This window comes from Kryptolebias marmoratus, linkage group LG19 (assembly GCF_001649575.2).
Source record: "Kryptolebias marmoratus isolate JLee-2015 linkage group LG19, ASM164957v2, whole genome shotgun sequence".
Classification (NCBI taxonomy): domain Eukaryota; kingdom Metazoa; phylum Chordata; class Actinopteri; order Cyprinodontiformes; family Rivulidae; genus Kryptolebias; species Kryptolebias marmoratus.
Window position 1 is genome coordinate 7,578,526 of NC_051448.1, and position 18,266 is coordinate 7,596,791.

At 43.0% G+C, this 18,266-nt stretch overlaps 2 protein-coding genes across 2 annotated transcripts; one reads left to right on the forward strand and one right to left on the reverse strand.

Annotated features, from left to right (window-relative positions):
- Nucleotides 1-6,121: 6,121 nt before the first annotated feature.
- Nucleotides 6,122-9,813, reverse strand: kcns3b (potassium voltage-gated channel, delayed-rectifier, subfamily S, member 3b). Its single transcript, XM_017411827.3, has 2 exons — nucleotides 9,674-9,813; nucleotides 6,122-8,463 (listed from the first exon to the last, which is right to left on the reverse strand). The coding sequence occupies exon 2, from the start codon at nucleotides 8,457-8,459 to the stop codon at nucleotides 6,960-6,962; it is 1,500 nt and encodes a 499-aa protein (XP_017267316.1). The 5' UTR covers nucleotides 8,460-8,463; nucleotides 9,674-9,813; the 3' UTR covers nucleotides 6,122-6,959.
- A 1,873-nt stretch (nucleotides 9,814-11,686) lies between these two features.
- LOC108233398 lies at nucleotides 11,687-16,540 on the forward strand. The gene is made up of 21 exons (XM_017411822.3): nucleotides 11,687-11,813; nucleotides 11,905-11,963; nucleotides 12,036-12,122; nucleotides 12,201-12,322; nucleotides 12,403-12,543; nucleotides 12,659-12,742; nucleotides 12,815-12,988; nucleotides 13,145-13,247; nucleotides 13,506-13,726; nucleotides 13,850-14,006; nucleotides 14,077-14,288; nucleotides 14,357-14,471; nucleotides 14,554-14,753; nucleotides 14,827-14,941; nucleotides 15,018-15,187; nucleotides 15,256-15,350; nucleotides 15,434-15,564; nucleotides 15,765-15,954; nucleotides 16,072-16,213; nucleotides 16,289-16,385; nucleotides 16,452-16,540. The coding sequence occupies exons 1-21, from the start codon at nucleotides 11,791-11,793 to the stop codon at nucleotides 16,523-16,525; spliced, it is 2,712 nt and encodes a 903-aa protein (XP_017267311.1). The 5' UTR covers nucleotides 11,687-11,790; the 3' UTR covers nucleotides 16,526-16,540.
- The last annotated feature ends 1,726 nt before the right edge of the window (nucleotides 16,541-18,266 follow it).

Consider the following 18,266-nt stretch of genomic DNA (forward strand, 5'->3'; position numbering starts at 1 on the left):
AATCGACCGTAGCAAACACAAAATGGCTGCAACTCAGATCTAAATTTAGCTCAGACTCATCCCTGACAAGTGTGTTTAAATTCAACTCGCATTGTTCAGATCTTTGCTAAAACTTTTGCCGTTAATGTTTAGCAGTCAAGTCTGTCTGTTAGCAAAATATCTCACGAACCACTGGGTGGCTTTTTAATGAAACTCTCAGGAAATAAACAGTGGATGAACATCTATGACTGATTGACCTTTGGAGTCGATCCAATCCAACATGGCCACCACAGTTCATCAATTAGCTAACAGGAAAATGACTGTAATTTAGTCAATTTACCAGATATTTAGATAAAATTTGCCGTGGTAGAAGCTGAGCGTCCTTCACAACACACAGGATTGTGTCATCTCACAATGCTGCATGAGATCGTGCAAAATGTAATTTTCCAGATTTGAACAAAATGGCTACAAATCCGCCATTCCTCAGCATGAGAGCTTAGTCTAAAACTCTAATGTGAAAGGTGGCGGGCGATATGCATTCCTTCAAGGAACGCTAGGCTTTTATTCTGGAAAATGACTTTTCGATTCATTATGTTTTTACTGTGAAAATGTGTAAAAGAGCTCAATCAACATGACTAAATCTGAGGAGAGCGATTTTAAATTGTACTTTTAAAAAAAAATACCAGCTGTTTGTTTAGCTCATAAGTGAAGCTTTAGGGATTTGCCTGCTGTTCATGAAGTGGTGCTCTGCAGAATCTGCATTTTTCTTTTTTTTTTTTACTCTTCTTCTTCTTCCCCCTGTTCTGCTGAGCACCATTACCCCCCACTCCTCCTCTGATTCATCAGCAGAACTCTGAGCCTCTCTTTGCCCTTTACTGCCTCCATTAAATCTCGGCTCTCTTCACGTCAGCCCCTCCGTGGATGGTGGACACGCTGGGTTCATCGTCCGGGCTGAGAGCAGCAGCCACGACGCTGGCATCCCCTTAGCCCGTCCTTCATCTGACACACAGGTACGACGCTGTCAACAAGAAAAACTTTACAGAAAGCCTGTGATGAACGGCAGGAGACTTTTATTTTTAAATCATGCCTGCTCTTCTTGCACAGCTGCGGAGAAAAGATGCCTCTCTCTATAAGCGGAGATTGTTTATTAGAGTGAATAATGAAACAGGCCGGCGGCTCATAAAGCTCCTAATGAGGATCATTTTAAGAGCGGAGGTGCGTTGTTAGGCAGTTACTGCTGGAATGAGCGTGACCGGCAGACGGGAACTCCTGAGCAAAGACAGAACTCCAAATGTTGCTGCAAAAACTGGAAAAAAAAGAGTTTGATCTGCAGTAGAAATAAACACCTTTTATAGCTTTATAAGGATATTTCAAATCATTTGAAGTGGAGTTTGGTGGGAAGTATGAAGAATTAATATCTTACCTGTTGTAGCGATGGGCTAACAGCCAGGGCCAAGACCAAAGAGGCCAGAAAAGCTCATGCTAACACTGTTTAAGCTTTAGCATTTCTTTCAGTTTTGCATAATTTTGTTTTTTCAGACTGAGTTTTATAGTTATTTGCAGCTAGCTGTAGCACTTCCAGGGCTACTTCCTGATGGAGTAAACACGTGATGTAACGCTGAAGGGATTGTAGATTTGTAAAGTAGCGTGAACCACTATGAAGAGTCCTTTTTAGCCCGTCAGTCTGTTGGAACTGAACTCAATTTCTCCAATTTCAGGCTGTTCCAAAAGCTATCCACAGCAGGTAAGATATTGACAACTTTTCTACAGTTCCACACTTAAAAGAAGCTAATCTTTCCCTTTAGGGGAACTTTTTGTTTTAACAAACTTAAAGGGTGAGCCTATCATCAGAAACTCAAGTTTTGAAACAAAAAACAGATTTAGTTACTAAGAAAGAATAAAAGAAAATAATAAAACTTCATAAATATGGTTGAATGTTTCATCATACAACATGCTTTAGTTCCAATAAAAACTGAAAAGTAAACAATAGGTTTTGCTAAAAACTGAAAGGGAAACAGATTTAAAAGCCCTGAAGTCATCAGGAGGAAATCTGTCTTTGAAATGTTCCTATATCACCGGGACAGTCAGCTGGGAGGTTTCACGCTTTGCATCACATTTGCACGTTTTGGCATTATCCTTGCGTGGCTGACCCAAACAAAACGGAACCAAATGTGTTGGTGAAGCTAAATGGCAGAGGTCAGAGTGAGACGGACGCAGGGACACACGTGGGATTATCTGACTATCTCTGTCTTCATAATTACTGAGGCTTTTTTTTTTCAGGCCTGAGCAGAAGAAGAAACGACAGCCATGACCGGAAAGGCTTATTCCAACGCTCTGGTCTTCCTGGGAGCAGAATGGGATGCGTCACGCTGCAGCGCCCGAGGTGAGCTGAAGGTGATTTCAGCTTTAGGTGATTATTTCCGCTTAGATGGGGACAATTCAGATGGAAATTCTTATAGTCTAATAAATCAATACAGATTAGTTATGACACGTGAATTTAATATTTTTCTCTGCGTTTCGATTGAACAAAGAGCCTCTTTATACTTTTATGACACCAATTCCAACAGAGTTGGGTTGCTGTGTAAAATTTAGTTTGTTCACAGCAGAACAGAGTGAACATATCAAATGTTTAACAAAGACATTTTCATATTTTTGCAGGGAAAATAAAGGTAAATTTGAATGTTGTGGCAGAGGAAACTCCTCTTCTTCTAACATCAGTCTGTAAACATCCAGGAGCTGAGGAGAGCAGCTGCTGGAGGTTTTAGAGGGAATGTTGACCCATTCCTGACAGATGGAGGACTCTAGCTGTTCAGCAGTCCTGGGTCTTTTCATGGATTATTTGTTTGTCAGATGTTTTCAGAGGTCTGGACTGCAGGCAGGTCAGTTCAGCCCCTGGACTTGTCTCCTATGAAGCCCTGCTGCTGGAATCATGCAGTCTTAGGTTTAACATCGTCCTGCTGAATTAAGCAACGCCTTCCCTGAGAAAGACGTCACCTGGATGGGAGCAGATGTTCTAAAACCTCTGTATACTTCTCTGCGTTGATGGTGCTGTGAGGATCTGGAGAGTTGATTTGTGCCCTCTGTGTGCCATCGCTCTCACTCCCTGTGATCCCACGTCAGTCAGCCTCTTCCTCTCACACCTGTTCCCTGTTTCCTCTTCCTTGTTACCTCCAGCTTTTAAAACCTCATCCTTCTCGTCTTCCCAGTATTGCCATTGTTCGTAAGTTTTTGTTGTTCTGCAAAAACGACAGCCTTTTGTTTTGTTATTTTAAATAAACCGGCTCTCTTTGGAGCTCCTTGTTTGTCTGCATCTTGGCTCCAAAACCATCTAACCACCCGACCTGACAGGTGCCTTTCCAGATGAGTGAACTGGCCGTGCCGGAGGAGCTAATGCAACCCAAAAGGCCAAACCCGCCCTTCCCCTCTACAGCATTAGTTAGTTATAAGTTGCAAAACAGATTTGACAAGAAAGACGGAGATCTGCTCCACCCGTGCAGTCAGAGCTCATAAATCTGTTCCCGACCGCACACGGCTCTGTCGGGTTAATGTTCCAGTCTTCCCGGCAGGTACGTCCGACCTGCACGAGCCTTCATCCGCTGGGCGGGGTTCATACGGGACAGCATGTCATTGATCGGAGGGGAGGGGAGGGGGTGAGGGTGTGCTTAAAGTAAATTTGAAAAATAGCAATTACCTGTAAAGGTCACATTGAGTGTGTGAGCAGAAATGCCACTTCACTTTGCCTTTAGGCCTTTCATGTTTCCTTTTTTCCCCTCTCCCCTCATGAAATTAAAACACTTTCTTTAAAAAGGAGCTGCTTTTTAGGAAAACGAATTCTCAACGTGGGCTGGCTGGATGTGGAGGAGCATCGAAGGAGACGAGGTGTCACCGAACAATCGGATTCCTGTCAGGAACACTGGGATCACCTCAATAAGCGGAAAGGAAAAAAACAAACAAATCAATTTTAAAGGCTGAGCGTCTCTTGGAGGACTGCATATCACCCACCACCTTTCATGGTCTTGACTCAGATCATCTTGTGATGAGGAATGGTTGCATCTATGAAACTGACTGAGTTGAAGCCATTTCTACGTTCACTAAGGTCAGATGCCTGTGGCGGCCATCTTGACTCCAATGGCTAATCAGTTGTAGACGTTCATCCAATGACTACTTTTTGACATTTTATAAAAATTTGTCCGCTGGTTCATGAGTTACTTTGCCAGCAGACGAACAGGTTAGTGTTTGAAGCAGATCTCAGCGCACCGAGTAGCACTCAGAGTGTCTGTTGTGGATGACAGTCAGCTACTACCACTCCCTGTTTTATCTCAGTATCTATAAAAACTGACTGAGTTGTGGTCATTTTTGTTTTTTCTCAGGGCAGCTGGTTGCAGTGTCCATTGATAGCAAAACAACAAGGATACAGACAAACCAAGCTTTTACCTTTTGGCGATAAAATGTCTTTAAGATATTAATTCATATCTGTGATTACAAAGCGACTGTTTGGTGTAAATGTGATGTGAGCTGTTTGTGCTGAGTCACTGATGTTTCAGCTGAACATTAAACCAAAGTCACAGCTGTTGTTGTTCTTGTTCTTGGAGTTCTGACATTTCCTCTCAGGTGAAATGTATGAATTTCTACGTTCCATAGAGCTGCAGGCCACGCAACAACGTTTGTCCCTGAACCTCTCACCAAAAGAAAAGGTCACCGTGAGCGATGATGAATGTGCAAAGGGCAAAAGGGACTTTTCCGGGTTTAGTTCCAACTTCCTGACTGATGTGCAAAAACACTGGTAAACGCCTTTTTATCACCTGCTGCTGAAAGGCCTGTGTCTGTTTGTTAGTATGTCTGTTAGCAAAATATCTCATAAACCACTGGACCGGTTTTAATGAAACTAATCATCTGATGCATACATCTACGACCTCAGCCAACACAAACAGCTCAAACAGCTTCTTAAATAAATACTTTAAGTGCTAACAGACAGAGAAATGATTTTTTGAAAGTGAAAGAAAAATCCTAAAAGCATAAAAGCAAACACAAGATAACAAAGTTTGACAGACCTTGGATAGTGTTTTAGCACCAACTAGGTGGTTTCCTACGAGCTAAGGCTGCAGATGATCATCTGGCTCGGTTCTTTGCTGGATTTCAGGAAGACATGACTTTTGAACACTGATCATCTGCTGTAGATGGGGTTTACTTTAGGTTCTACACGTCTTCTTTCCTCGATTTTAAGCACATGATCCACAATATGCCGTCAGGGCCAAGTACACTGGACAGAAAATGAATGAAAAAGAAAGGCTTTGGAAAGCCTGAAGACCGTCTGCTTCTGTCCCATCAGAACTTTTCTTCCCACCGGCCTTCAGACGTCACTTTCTATAAAACCTGAAGCTGCCTGAGCAGCAGTAAACCTGCTGCCTTTACCTGCATGTTAATTCACTGATAATCAATGGGCATCGGGAGAAATTCTGTTTTTCTTTACAACAGGCGCCAAGTGGTGAGAGCAGAAAATGTGGATTAGGCAATATGCTAATCCACTAAGTGATGCACACCTGACACACGAAGTCCAAGGATCGAAACTCATTTACTGAAGCTAATGAAACACCCAGGAGTGATCGGATTTATCTGTGTGGGTGAAAATACATGTAGACTCTAAACGAGCCAACGTGGAGATTCATTAAAGGCAATTTCTGATTATCTGAACGGGTTTCATTCTCATGAAGCTGAATGCTCTAAATTGATGAAATAAAAGGTTCAGGTAACATCTTCATGCTGAGGATGAAGCTTCAGGTCAGCTGCAGAGAGAAGACATTGTGCAGCGGCTCATCGGAGCGGAAGCTACGACGGACGACAGGAGATCAATACTTCAGGGAACAGAGAAGGGGGAACAGGTGGAGAGGGTTTCATGCTTTTTTTATTGCACTTTGTCGGCAAAAGAGGTTAATCGTGTGAATGCTGGTTGTTGTTTTCCTGTTTTCTGACTAACTAATCTGCACACCTGGTGCTATTTTAGCCAGTTCCAAACCTTCGGCTCATTCAGGAGATGGCTGCTGGGACTTTTGGTTTTTGTAACTTTTATATTTTTCTAAATATTTGACAATATTTGCAAACTTTTTTTTTTTTTGCTACTTTTAGCTTTTAGCTAGTGTTCTGTTTATTTAAGCTTTACCAGCTCAGTTTCGGCTCCTTCAGTCGTTTCGAGATGAACCCCACGTTGTCTCGTGTCCCTTACAGTTGAGGGTCATTTTGAGTGTTTTATTTTGAAAGACTGAACAGAAATCTGAATCTAAAAGCTGAACTGAGTGAAGACGTGGGAAGAACTTCCTGTCACAAAGAAGAAACAACTTTCTTCTGAGATTTATTTCACATTCACAGGCGTAACCCCGCAGAGACATGCCGAAAACAGCTTCTCGAACTGAAACAATCTGTGCTTTTCACAGTGATCGAAGGAAGAGGTGCAGGCTAGTCATCAGCGTCAACAATAATACTTTTATACAACTATTTTTATTACTTGTTCTCAAAAGTGCTTTTATTTTTGGTCATGCTGGCCAACGCAGACCCGCATTCTAATTTTTAGACATCGTTGACATTCTAGACTCTTGCATCGAGCAAAACTCTCAGTTTGAACTTGCAGCGAGCAGACAAATCAATAAAGGACATTACTCTGAAAAACATTAACATTATGGCCACCTACATGCATCATTGCAGTTTTCTCAAGCAGAAAATGGGCTTTCAAACCTCAGAGCAGGGTTCAGATAATTCCCTTTAGATTTCCTGGTTTTAGTGACATTGTATTTTTTCCACAAGCCGACAAATAAAAAAATAAAAAATAAAACAGGAAAAGGACTTCATGACCAACATATTTCTCTGTCGAACTGCAGCAGGAAGGCGGAGCAGGAAGGCAAAGGGAAGAGATGGAATGTTCTGCCCCCTGAGCCACGGAGTGACTTCCCGCCATAAAAAGAGTGATACTCGGTGAAACGGCGGGAATCTCATTTCGTTGGCCCATTTTCACAAGCGTCATTATCATACGCCACGATGTCCTGGAGGCTGGAGGCATCGGTGTCGTCCCTGCCGCTGCTCTCGCTGTTCCTGAAGGCGATGCTTCCTATAAAGGGATACACGCTTCCTGTAAACAACTCTTTGATGTTGTAATACGGGAGTTCTGGGTCTTGCCTCTCAGGCTTCGTGATACCGCGTCCCTCCATGGCTTTGTTTCTCTGGTAGTACTTTGAAAACTTATTAAAGATTACGGTGACGGGCAGAGCCACCACCAGCAGGCCGCAGATGATGCATAAGGTGGCCACTAACTTCCCTGCCAGCGTCACGGGACACGTGTCGCCGTAACCGACCGTGGTCATGGTGATCATGGCCCACCACCAGCCTGACGGGATAGTCCCCAGGTCGGTGTCCTTCTCTTCTTTCTCAGCGAAGTAGATGAGCGCGGAAAAGACGGAGATGCCCACGGAGAGGAAGAGAATGAGCAGACCCACCTCCTGGAAACTGTGGCGGACGGTGGCGCCCAGAGCTCGCAGGCCGATGGAGTGGCGAGCCAGCTTAAGGATTCTGAGGACCCTCATGAGGCGCAGGACCTGCACCACCCTCCCCACGTTCTCCAAGTCCTCGTTCTCCTCCATGCCCTCCTCGTCAGACGTCTCCAGAGCTAGCGTGGCGTAAAACGGTATGATGGAAGCGACGTCGATGATGTTCAAGGGGTTTCCGAGGAACTTCCTCCTGGAGGGCGCGACAATCAGCCTGATGACAAACTCCGCGGAGAAGCAGGCGATGCAGATCTCCTCCAGGATGGTGAGGACGGGGTCCTCGATGGGCTTCTCGTTGTCGTCCACGCGCTGAAACTCGGGCATGCTGTGGATGCACATGGCGATGATGGAGGTCAGCACCACGCTGAGGGAAGCCACGGCGATGATCTTCGATGCTCTGGAGTGGCCGGGGTCCTCCAGTCTGAGCCAAATGTAGCTCCTCAGCTCTGAACACCACGCGCCTTTGAACTTGGCGAGGTCTTTGTCCAGAGCGGAGAGCTCCTCGAAGGAGGAGTCGAAGCTCGGCTCGTGCTGGTCGTCGCTCCTCATGTCCCAGTCGCGGTCCTCGATGTGCTCCTTCCTCTCGTGGTACCAGTTTTGGCAGCAGGAGCTCAGGTGCAGCTCATGGATGCCCCAGTACTCGATCTCCTGGCTGAAGGAGAAGATGCAGAGCTCCTCCATCGTGTGGATGCGCCCCGTGTGGTAGAAATTGAGCACGCAGAGGAAGACCCGGGGATTCCTGTCAAAGTAATACTCCTTCTCGGCGGGGCTGTAGTCGTCGCACAGCTCCAGGATGGCCGCCTCGCCCTGGCAGCGCAGCAGGCGGGCCAGGCGGGTCTGGGGGAAACGAAGCAGCGTGTTTGGATCCACTTTGTGTCGCACCCCTCCCACGTTGAGGTTGACCTGGTCCTCCTCTTTCCCACGCTGGTGGAGGATTTGGCCATACCCCATGGTCCTGATGCAGAAACACCATTAAATCTGTTAGTCTGTGGGTGGTTTATTTACACGCACAAATATTTATATACAACCCCAATTCTGAAAGAGTTGGTATGTCGTGTAAAATGCAAATAAAAATAGGATGTGATGAATTTCATGGCAGCAACGCATCTTAATAAAGTTAGGACAAGAGAGTCAAAAGCCTGTAAAAGTAAGTGGTGCGAAAAAGAAACAGCTGGAGGAGCATTTTGCAACAAATAAAGTTAACTGATCCCAGGTCAGTAGGAGGACCGGGTATAAAAAGAGCATTTTAGAGAGGCTGAATCTCTTAGAGGTTAAGATGGGCAGAGGTTCACCAGACTGCATAAAAACTGTCTGAAAAATAGTGGAACAATTTCAGAATAATGCTCCGAAACAGAAAATTGGGAAGACTTTGTGTTAAAAACAGATCTGATTCGGTCCCAGATATCACTGCGAACTCAGAAACACGTCCACAAATCACTGTCTGTAAACACAGCTCACCGTGACAGCCTCTCTGATGGTATGGGGGTGCATTAGTGCCTCTGGCATGGGCAGCTGCCACATCTGGAAAGGAACCATCGATGCAGAAAAGCCCTTACAGGTTTTAGAACAACTTCTGCTCACATCCAGCAAAAGCCCCCACAAAGAAGACCCAGGATTGTTTAACGTCCTAAAATCAGACGGGAATGGGACAACATTCCCTCCAAAAAGTGCTCTCTTCAGTTTCTAAATGTTTACAGCCATCGCTGATGCTTCACAGAGGGAAAAATGGCACTGAACCAACTTTTCTGAGTTCGGTTGCTGTCATAAATTCAAAATGGCCTTTTTTTTTTAAAAAAAAATGCTGCAATTTCTTAGTTTCATCATTTGATATGTTAACTGTAAATAAAACATGGGTTTATAATAATTTCAAATCATTGCACTCTGTTTTTATTTACATTATACACAACATTCCAACTTTAATGGTATTGTGGCTGAAGATAAATGGAACTGCACTGTTTGCAGAACATAAAGTGTTTATCTGTGGGATGAAAAAAATCAATCCTGCACACAGCAAATGGCTCGTGATGGAGTGAGAGGAGACTTATTCAGAGCCTTAAATACAGAGGCAACAAGTTTAAAATTACACACACATCGTGTCACAAAGACTGAAACGGTTTCCACAGATGTGCCGATACTTTTATTTGGAATAGAAATAGTCAGCGTACCTGCACTTGGAGCCTTCCTTTCCATGGAAATAACTTTTTACTCGGCTGGTCTTGTGTTCATGTTCCTCTGAAATGCTGCAGACAGCGGGAGGGAGGCTCACAGAGAGGAGCAGCAGGAGGAGAGCAACATGAGGAGGGCAGGGATGGAGGGAGGGATGGAGGGAGGGAGGGAGGGAGGGAGGCGCGCTTCATGCAGCAGCTTCACAGATGGGACAGGAGGAGGCGGGAGGGAGGCGGCGTGCTCCCTTTTACAGGGAACAGGGAGGAGCGAGAGGAGAGGAGAGGAGAGGAGAGGAGAGGAGAGGAGAGGAGAGGAGAGAGATGTCCCCAGAGAAATGACTACACAATCCTCGTGGTCGTTTTATTAGCAATCTGCTCACAATGTTCCCAAATATGGAGTGGCCCATTTGTGCTGCTCATTACTCCAATGTCAAAGTTCTATTTATCTGAGTAATGTTTCAAAAGAACTGTCTTGGTTGATATTTGAGTGGTTTAACTGCTGACCTCAGCCTACAGTGGGAAAAGCAAAATAGTAACATCAGACTCTGGCATTTTAATCCTCCCTGAGAGGGAGCTGCGCCGGCCGGCTCGCTGCCAACACCAACCGCTGAAACTTTATTTGGCAGCAAATGAGACGTGGAGGATACCTTTGGAAAAACAATCCGGTCCAAATGTCACATTTTCCTTTGGACCAAACGGTTGAAAAATTACAACTAAGGTTATTAAATTCACTGTTTCTTTTTTTTCTGCACACATTACCAAATCCTCTTTTCTTCCACAAAACTCTGACAGCTTTTGGAGTGTTAAATGCTACCTTTTCAAACCACACTTTTGTTATTCCTCTATTTTTTTTTGTTATTGTTATTATTTCATGTCCACCAGCCTAGGAAAATAAAAGTGTTAGTGGACAAAGGTTAGACTCAAGTTTTTTTAAATATATATTAAGTAAGAGCTGAATCAGTTGCTTATTTATTGCAGGCGATCATGTAGTTGCCTGCGTTGATGTGTTTGTTTGTCTGTCAGCAAAATATCTCCTGAACCACAGACTGGATTTTAATGTAACACAGAGGCGTTGTTAACTTAAGAAAGACAATGACAAACTAAACAAACAAGTAAAAATGTAGAGGTTTAATATTTTATTATTAGCTAATGTTGTTCTTTTGTGCTGTTATGTCAATTTTTTTGGAAAATAATGGCACTATAGTTTTATTTATTTGTTTTTGTGTGTTTAATATGCTTGCTAAATTCATTTTTTTAAGATTACATTTACTTTTTAGACAAAACTAGTTAAAAATGACATTACATAAATGTTTCATCAAAGGTAGAAGAAAAACAATGTCTATCTTTTTAAATGTTAAAGATTTTTCTGTTCCTATGTGTAAACAAACTGAATGTAAAGTGATTATTAAATACAGCAAACAGCTTGGTGGCTACTAGAATATAAGAATAATCTTACTTTTAAATTTTGTCGTAAAGCTGCAGCTTAAAGAGTGAAATTTGGTCATTTACTGTAAAAAATAAAAACAAATAAAGCCAACATATGAGTCACTTTGTTTGTTTAATTGTTTGTTGAAATGACAGAAAACGGCAGCAAATATGATCACGTCTGCAGCATTTTAAATGTGTTGCTGGGGTCAAATTCAACAGGAGCAGATTTTATATTTCCTACGTTGTCTTTGTTTCTTTTTCAGTCTAATATTTATGTTGTAAAACATTTAAAAGATGTTGATTTTGGTTCATATTTAAACTTCCCACCAGTTCTGTTTGTGTGCACAAACTTAAAGCTTCATGTCTTCGTGCCACCAGTTTTTGTAGTTTTTTTTTAAAATTTAACTCCAACACTTAAAGATGTAAACTCGTTTGCGTCCACGTCGAAGGCCCGTCGGTGGACATTTGGGCCGACCGATCGGCTCTGAGAGCAGAGTCAGTTCAGGCCGTCCGCACAATTATCTCCATCAGGCTGTAACGGGATCCAGCTGTGTGGGTCTGTATTTGTGCAGCAGGAAGTCTCTCTGGGAGCCAAAGGGTCGGCCTGCAGGCTTCTTGTCCTCCATGAGCTTTATAAGAAGCTGCAAACAGAAGAGCTCTGAGGTTTCCAGTCTCCGACATATTGTGCAATGCGTCGGTTGTTAGATTTGGGGTGTGTAGTTTTCTCCATGTTTGTTGGTTTTAATCCCTTAACTGATTTGTTATCTTTAATTGTCAAATTTCTTCTTTTCATAACTTTCTAGGTGGATTTTTCTCCTGATAGGGGTTTTAAACATTGAGGCTCAAAAGAAGTACTCTTTAAGTAAGTTTTGTTTTCAGTGTTTAAATTTTAGCCTATATCTGCTCATTTGGTTTTTAATCTTCTCTTCCTCAGGTATCAGCACAAAATGTCTGGGGAATATCATGCGTGTGGATGTTGGTCCTCTTGGAGGGAATCTTTTGGAGGTTGCTGTCGTCATAAGTAAGCTGATGATACTTCTGCGGCTTTTTCTTCCATTTCTAAATCCGTTTGTAACCCTCTGCCGTGTTTCCTCCTCAGATAACACTGCGGTAGTCCTTACACCAATCTTGGCGTCACAGTGCGGCTTCAGCATGAAGACGGACAGGCTGGGGAATGCCCTGATTTATGTCTCCCTTCAAAACTGTTTTGCTCGAAATGTGGTAAGAGGTCTTGCCTGTACGGAATTTACCTGGACTGTGATTAACCGCTTTGAGATGGAACTATTCTCATCTTGTTGTAGGAAGACAAAATGTTCGCCACAGCCCTTCACCTCCGGGTGCACGGGAACCAGTTTGAAGACGAGCTGTACCAGGTGGCTGAGACCTGCCAGTATGATGCCTGGGCCTCCAGGGAAATTATCTGTGACTACAACTACATGGAGGTAGGGGAACGCAGCAGGTCATGGTTCAGGTGTACTTTAAGACAGGTGCGCTTCATTGCATCAGGTATGGATGCTAAACGGTGGTGGCTTTGGGTTTTTTTTTCTTTTTTCGCAGGTGTCTGTGAAACGGGCAGCTCCAGATGAATATACCATCCCACAGACTGGCTCAAAATCTGTTAACACCCGACAGGCTGCAGAGGTTTAACACCAGCTTCCTTTTTATTGTCAACCCTTCTGGATTCTGAAGTTTCATTTGATTTTGTTTTTTCAGAAACAACCTCTGGATGCAGGTTTCAGAATGACAACGGTTGTGTTTTTCACACCTCAAGGCGAGAATGCCATGAGTGTAGTTGATGCCCAGAAACATGGGTACGGCATAGGAAACACTCCAACAAGGCTGGTTCTACGGAGTCCGATTGCCGCACCAGTAATGTACATCCAGGATGTGAGTCAAGAACCTGACTTCTTCTGATCCTCTAGACTTGGTTTGCTCAAGTTACTGTTGTCTCATGGTTTTAAAACTAGGTTCAGAGGTTTTTATTTGCATCTGTAGTAAATTGCCACTTTAGAAATGGTGTTGATGTATAACTGTGCCCTCCAGGTAGCAGGAATTCCTATGAGGGTTTTGAGAACTTCAACAATCTTTGAAAAGAAGTGGCTGGCGACCCAGATTGATGCAGCTGCTGCTTGCCCCATGCAGGAGGGTAAGGACTCCTTTGGTTTGAAAGCCTTTGGGCTGAAAGTTCCCACAGTGGCACCAGCTGGTAGGAAGCTGCAACTGCACCTGTAAATTTAAACTGAGCAAGACAAAAGGCCACTGGCTGTTACACTGTGGCTTCCAAATTGAAACTTTTGACTGTTTCTGCTAACCTTGGCTTCAGCCTGGCTCTTATTGAATGAGTGAAATTCTTTCATTTCCCTTTGGGGAAATGAAATGGTCTTGACTGTGCCTTGGTTTACAGGTAGCGTTTTCTTCACTGAAACCACGATCACCTGGTACCTGCCCCGTCAGCCGGACCCAGTGATCACTTCTGGCCAGTTCAACCTGTTGGCGGTGCACTTTGGAATCAACGGTCAAAGGCTGAACGCTGCAGAGATGCAGGCTCAGCAGTACACTGTATCAGTCAATGACTTTTTCATCGTCACTGAAATTCCCATTGGAGCCGTCGGTGGCTACTACAAGGTGACTGGCACGTGCTTCTGAAATGAGTTTAAATGACTTGTATAATGTCATTTGGTGGTAATGGATTCTCATTTGCATAAATGAAAGGCTTTGCTTTACTTTTTTTTTTTTTTTTTTTTGCAGAGCCACACAAAAGATGATCAGTACTTCATCTCATACATGATCGAGCCGATGCTTGAGCTGCTCTGGGCCGAGGAGACGACTCACGAGGACACAAGATACAAAGTCTTCTTTCACATCGCCACGCACTTGATGCCTCATCCCCTACAACTTATCGACAGTGAGTAGTTGGTGCAGTCTGATTGGATTCACCACAGCTCCACGTTAATCATTTCACCTCCCTTCCACAGATACAGTTTCAGCGGAGCGACTCTTTAAGCTGATACTGGGCCAATTTGCATCCGACGTGGCGCTGATAAACATTACCTTCCCCTCGGAGGTCTTGTCCATGGCTGACTGCAGTGCCAGAGGCTTTAACATCATGGAGCACATGTCCCCTAACAGCAGCATGAAGGTCTTCACGCTTCAAGTGCCCTTCACAGACCCTGCAGTCCTACAACAGGTAGACTTTGGTTTTTAAGTGTTGGAGAATATATTTCTTTTTATTCCAACTTGCTGGCTTTCTTTCAGACAAAAGATGGAGTGACTGTTTATTCTCTTCACCTGATCTTTGGCTTGATGGTGCTGGAGGATTTTATTCCCTTTTCCTACACAGCTTATGTGGAAGCTGCTGTACAAGACCTGGGTCTGTACTCGGTCCACATTGAATTCATTCTGGGCTTAACTGTTTGAATTGACAAAAACTTATATTTGGTTTGTTTTGGCAGTTCCACCCTCCGTTTCTGGTGGCTGTGACAATCAAAACTTCTATGTCCTCGTGAAATACGGAACCCAGGGTTACAATTTTCAGACCGCGATTGGAAAGAGCTTAATGACCCCCAGTTTGGCTCAACATTACAACTACATGGAGAACGGGACACACTTCAGTTTTGTTGTGCCATTTACAGCTCCTGATGTTGCAGTTGAGGTACTTCTCAAAGCAGTCTTTAAACCTGAATGTTTTGCCTTTTGTAAGTGTATTTATTTTTACCCCCTCCCAGGCGATTGAATCCTCATCCATTAGGTGCAGACTTGATTTGGTTTTGAGCAATCCAGAGACGAACGTGCAAATCCAGGACTTCTCTGTGGCTTGCAATTTTCCCACAACACTGACCGGTTTGTCTAGGATCTTATCTTCCCCACCCCATCTCCAACAGACTATTAAACCATGACTTGTCCTCTTTTCTTCCAGAATGTTTCCCAAATGGCACAATGACAGCTTTAGCTGTGAAACTGGAGTCTGTCCCCTCTCTGAACCCTGCTCAGCTCACCCTTGCAGACCCAAACTGTGGCCCCTCTTACAGCGACAATCGCTATTCTTACTTTATCTTCACTGTGAATTCATGTGGGACCACCAGGAAGGTAAAGTGGCATTATATAACTTTGACATCTGCCTATAATGAGCCCCCTCTAACTTAACTTCTCTTCAGTTTTTGCCCAATGCCATGCTGTATGAGAATGAAATCTCCCTGCCAGATTCTCTTGTAATGAGAAAGGGCTTGACATCTGAGGAACCAGAGTATCAGTGAGTTCTGATTTTTTGAAATGCTCTAAAATGCAATCATGAGGAAAGTCTAGTGCTAAGACTTCTAAAATTTGCTCCTTCAGCTTAAAGGCTTCTTGTTTGTATGAAATCAACACAAACAAAGCCGTGGCTTTCAACACCAGACCTCGCAGGAGTGAACCCTATGCCGAGAACTCCAAAGGCCAGCTGCAAGTTGTGATTAAACTTGCTTTAGGTAAGACTTGCCAGATTTGGGTTCTGATGTTGGTCAAAATGGGTGGAGTAAATTTTAATTAAAAACTGGACCTAATGAAAGCTCTAAAGCATAAAGAGGTGATCAAGTTCTAAAATGTAACTAAACCTGACCACATCTGAATTCTTTAAACCAAATCCTTTAACTGTCAAAGGCATGTGGTAACACCCATTCTTCTCCAGATGACTCCTACAGCACCTTCCAGAGCTTTGAAGAATATCCTATAGCGAAATATCTACAACAGCCACTGTATTTCGAGGTGGAGCTGGTTGGATCCACAAACCCCCAAGTGTCTCTCCAGCTAGAGAACTGCTGGGCAACACAAAACGAGGACCGGACATCCCAGCCCAGATGGAATCTGATCATCAATGGGTAACTTATAATTATGTAGATTTGAGCATTTGAAGTTGCCTTTCTTTACTAAACAGAAGCATTTCAGGATACTTCTGTTAAGTTTTTTTTTTTTTTTTTTAATGTAAAATTCTCCAGCTGTCCAAATCCAGTGGATCCATATCAAGTGGTCTTCCATCCAGTCTGGCCTGATGACCGGGTCAAATATCTGTCTCACTTAAAGCGTTTTGAGATTCAGATGTTTGCTTTCGCTGAAGGCCAAGATGACATGAATAGCCGGGTAACTTGAAATGGAGTGAGTTGGGTTATGTGACTTGAAACTACAATTCTATTGTGTATAACTTATTTTTAACAGGTTTTTGTGCATTGTGACATTGTGATCTGCGACTCCAAAAATCCACTTGGTGGAATCTGTAATGGGCAGTGTCCAAACCCTGAAAATGGGACAAAAGGTGAGGCTGAGGCAATTTGTCAATCAGACTAGACTGCTTTTAAAAACTCATATTTTTTATCCACAGGTCAGAGACGTGACGTTTCAGATGGTTTTGAATATGTTTCTATTGGACCAATGAGATTTAGCCAGCTAAAATAAAGCTTTTTAAAATGACACTTGTGTTTTTGTCTTAAATAATTGATTGGCGGGGGTCCGCTATTTACCAGCTTTGGTAAAGGTAATTGTAAGAAACATCACTGAACTACATGCATGTTGGTGCATTAAGTGGGCTTTTAAACCCAGTTTGACTACTTCTGAGTGTCATGTGATTTTTGGCTGCAGACTAGTGGAAAAATGACTAAAAACAGCTGTTTCTGTGGTCGACTCAAGTAGTCTTACAGTCTTGAGTAATGTTTACCAACTATATTAAAACTAGACAACTGAGCCAAGGCCTCTAATTTAATGGTTCAGGTTACCAACCCACTCAAAATGAACACCTTATTCCAGTCCTGGACGCATTTCACATTTAAAACTACTCTGCTCAGACAAACTTGACTCAAATGATCAATCTCCCCCAGCATGTTAAGTTGAGCACAAGATCAATCGGCAGCCATTTAAACTGGGTGTGAACGGAGTAAAACCTCTAAAGCGGCTGTTTGCAAACCTTTCAGCTTCTAACCCATAAAATAAGAGCAGCAGAGACTTGTGACCCCAAATATTGTTTTAAATCATACAAATTTTGTTGAACATTAAGACAATGCCACAACCTTAACTATACTAGTTTTATGAATTTGCTGTAATTATGGTGCAACTGGCAGCCTTTTTGATTTCTGGAGATAATTTGGGGACCCTCAGTCCATGTTTCATGAACCACTGCTCCAAAATGAATGAATCTGAGGTCTCAAACTCAGTTTGAAATTCTGTGCACAACGGCTGGAGTGAATAACTGTGAAATGTGTATAAGTGCTTGGTGTTGGGGTGGGGGGGAATTGCAGCAGGTTCTGAGTAAAAACGTGTTTGGTTGGGGGACACATTTCCTAAAGGGTTGTACAATGAAGGTCTGCAGTGGAGCATGGTAAACTTTATTTGCAAGTCCAGATTAATGGTGCCTCAGTTCTAAGAAATACTCATCCATCAGGGATTCATCTGATTGGGAGTTTCTCTTACTGCAGAATAAGTTTTGGACCAAATGTGCAGCTAATGTCACTCAGAACAATCTTTAGTGTAAATGAGTCCTGGAAGTGACAATGGCTCACTCAGAGACCTGAACTCTGTGTGGGATTACAGGTCTGGTTCTTGAAAATGTTTGGAACAACCAGTTTTCTCACAGCATTATACACTCACCAGCTATTTTTTTAGGTACACCTTGCTGGTACAGGGTCAGATCCCCTTCTAACCCTCAGAAGTGCTTTAATTCTTCGTGGCAAAGATTCAACAAGTTGTTGGAAATGTTCCTCAGATTTTTTTGGTTCCATAACATCATGCTGTTCCTGCAGATTTGCTAGGTAGGTAGGTACATTTATTTATATAGCACTTTTCAGCACGAGGCAACTCAAAGTGCTTTACAACACAGAACAAAATTACAGACAAAGTTACAGAAACAAAATTACAGACAGGTACAAGATACAATGATAACTGATTTTCTAAATAAGCTAAGCTAAACTAAACAGATCTAAGCATGACTAAATGTACAGAACTAAACTAAACTAAAACTAAAACTAACAGTACTGAACTATTTAAAAGTATCCCAGGCCTGCTATACAGCCGAAGTAAAACCAGACATATCTAAGCATGAGCTAAGACAGTCAAAAATAGTAGCTAAACTAAACAGATCTAAACATGACTAAATGTACAGAACTAAACTAAGTGTACAGGAAGATAAAGCTAAACTAAACAGTAC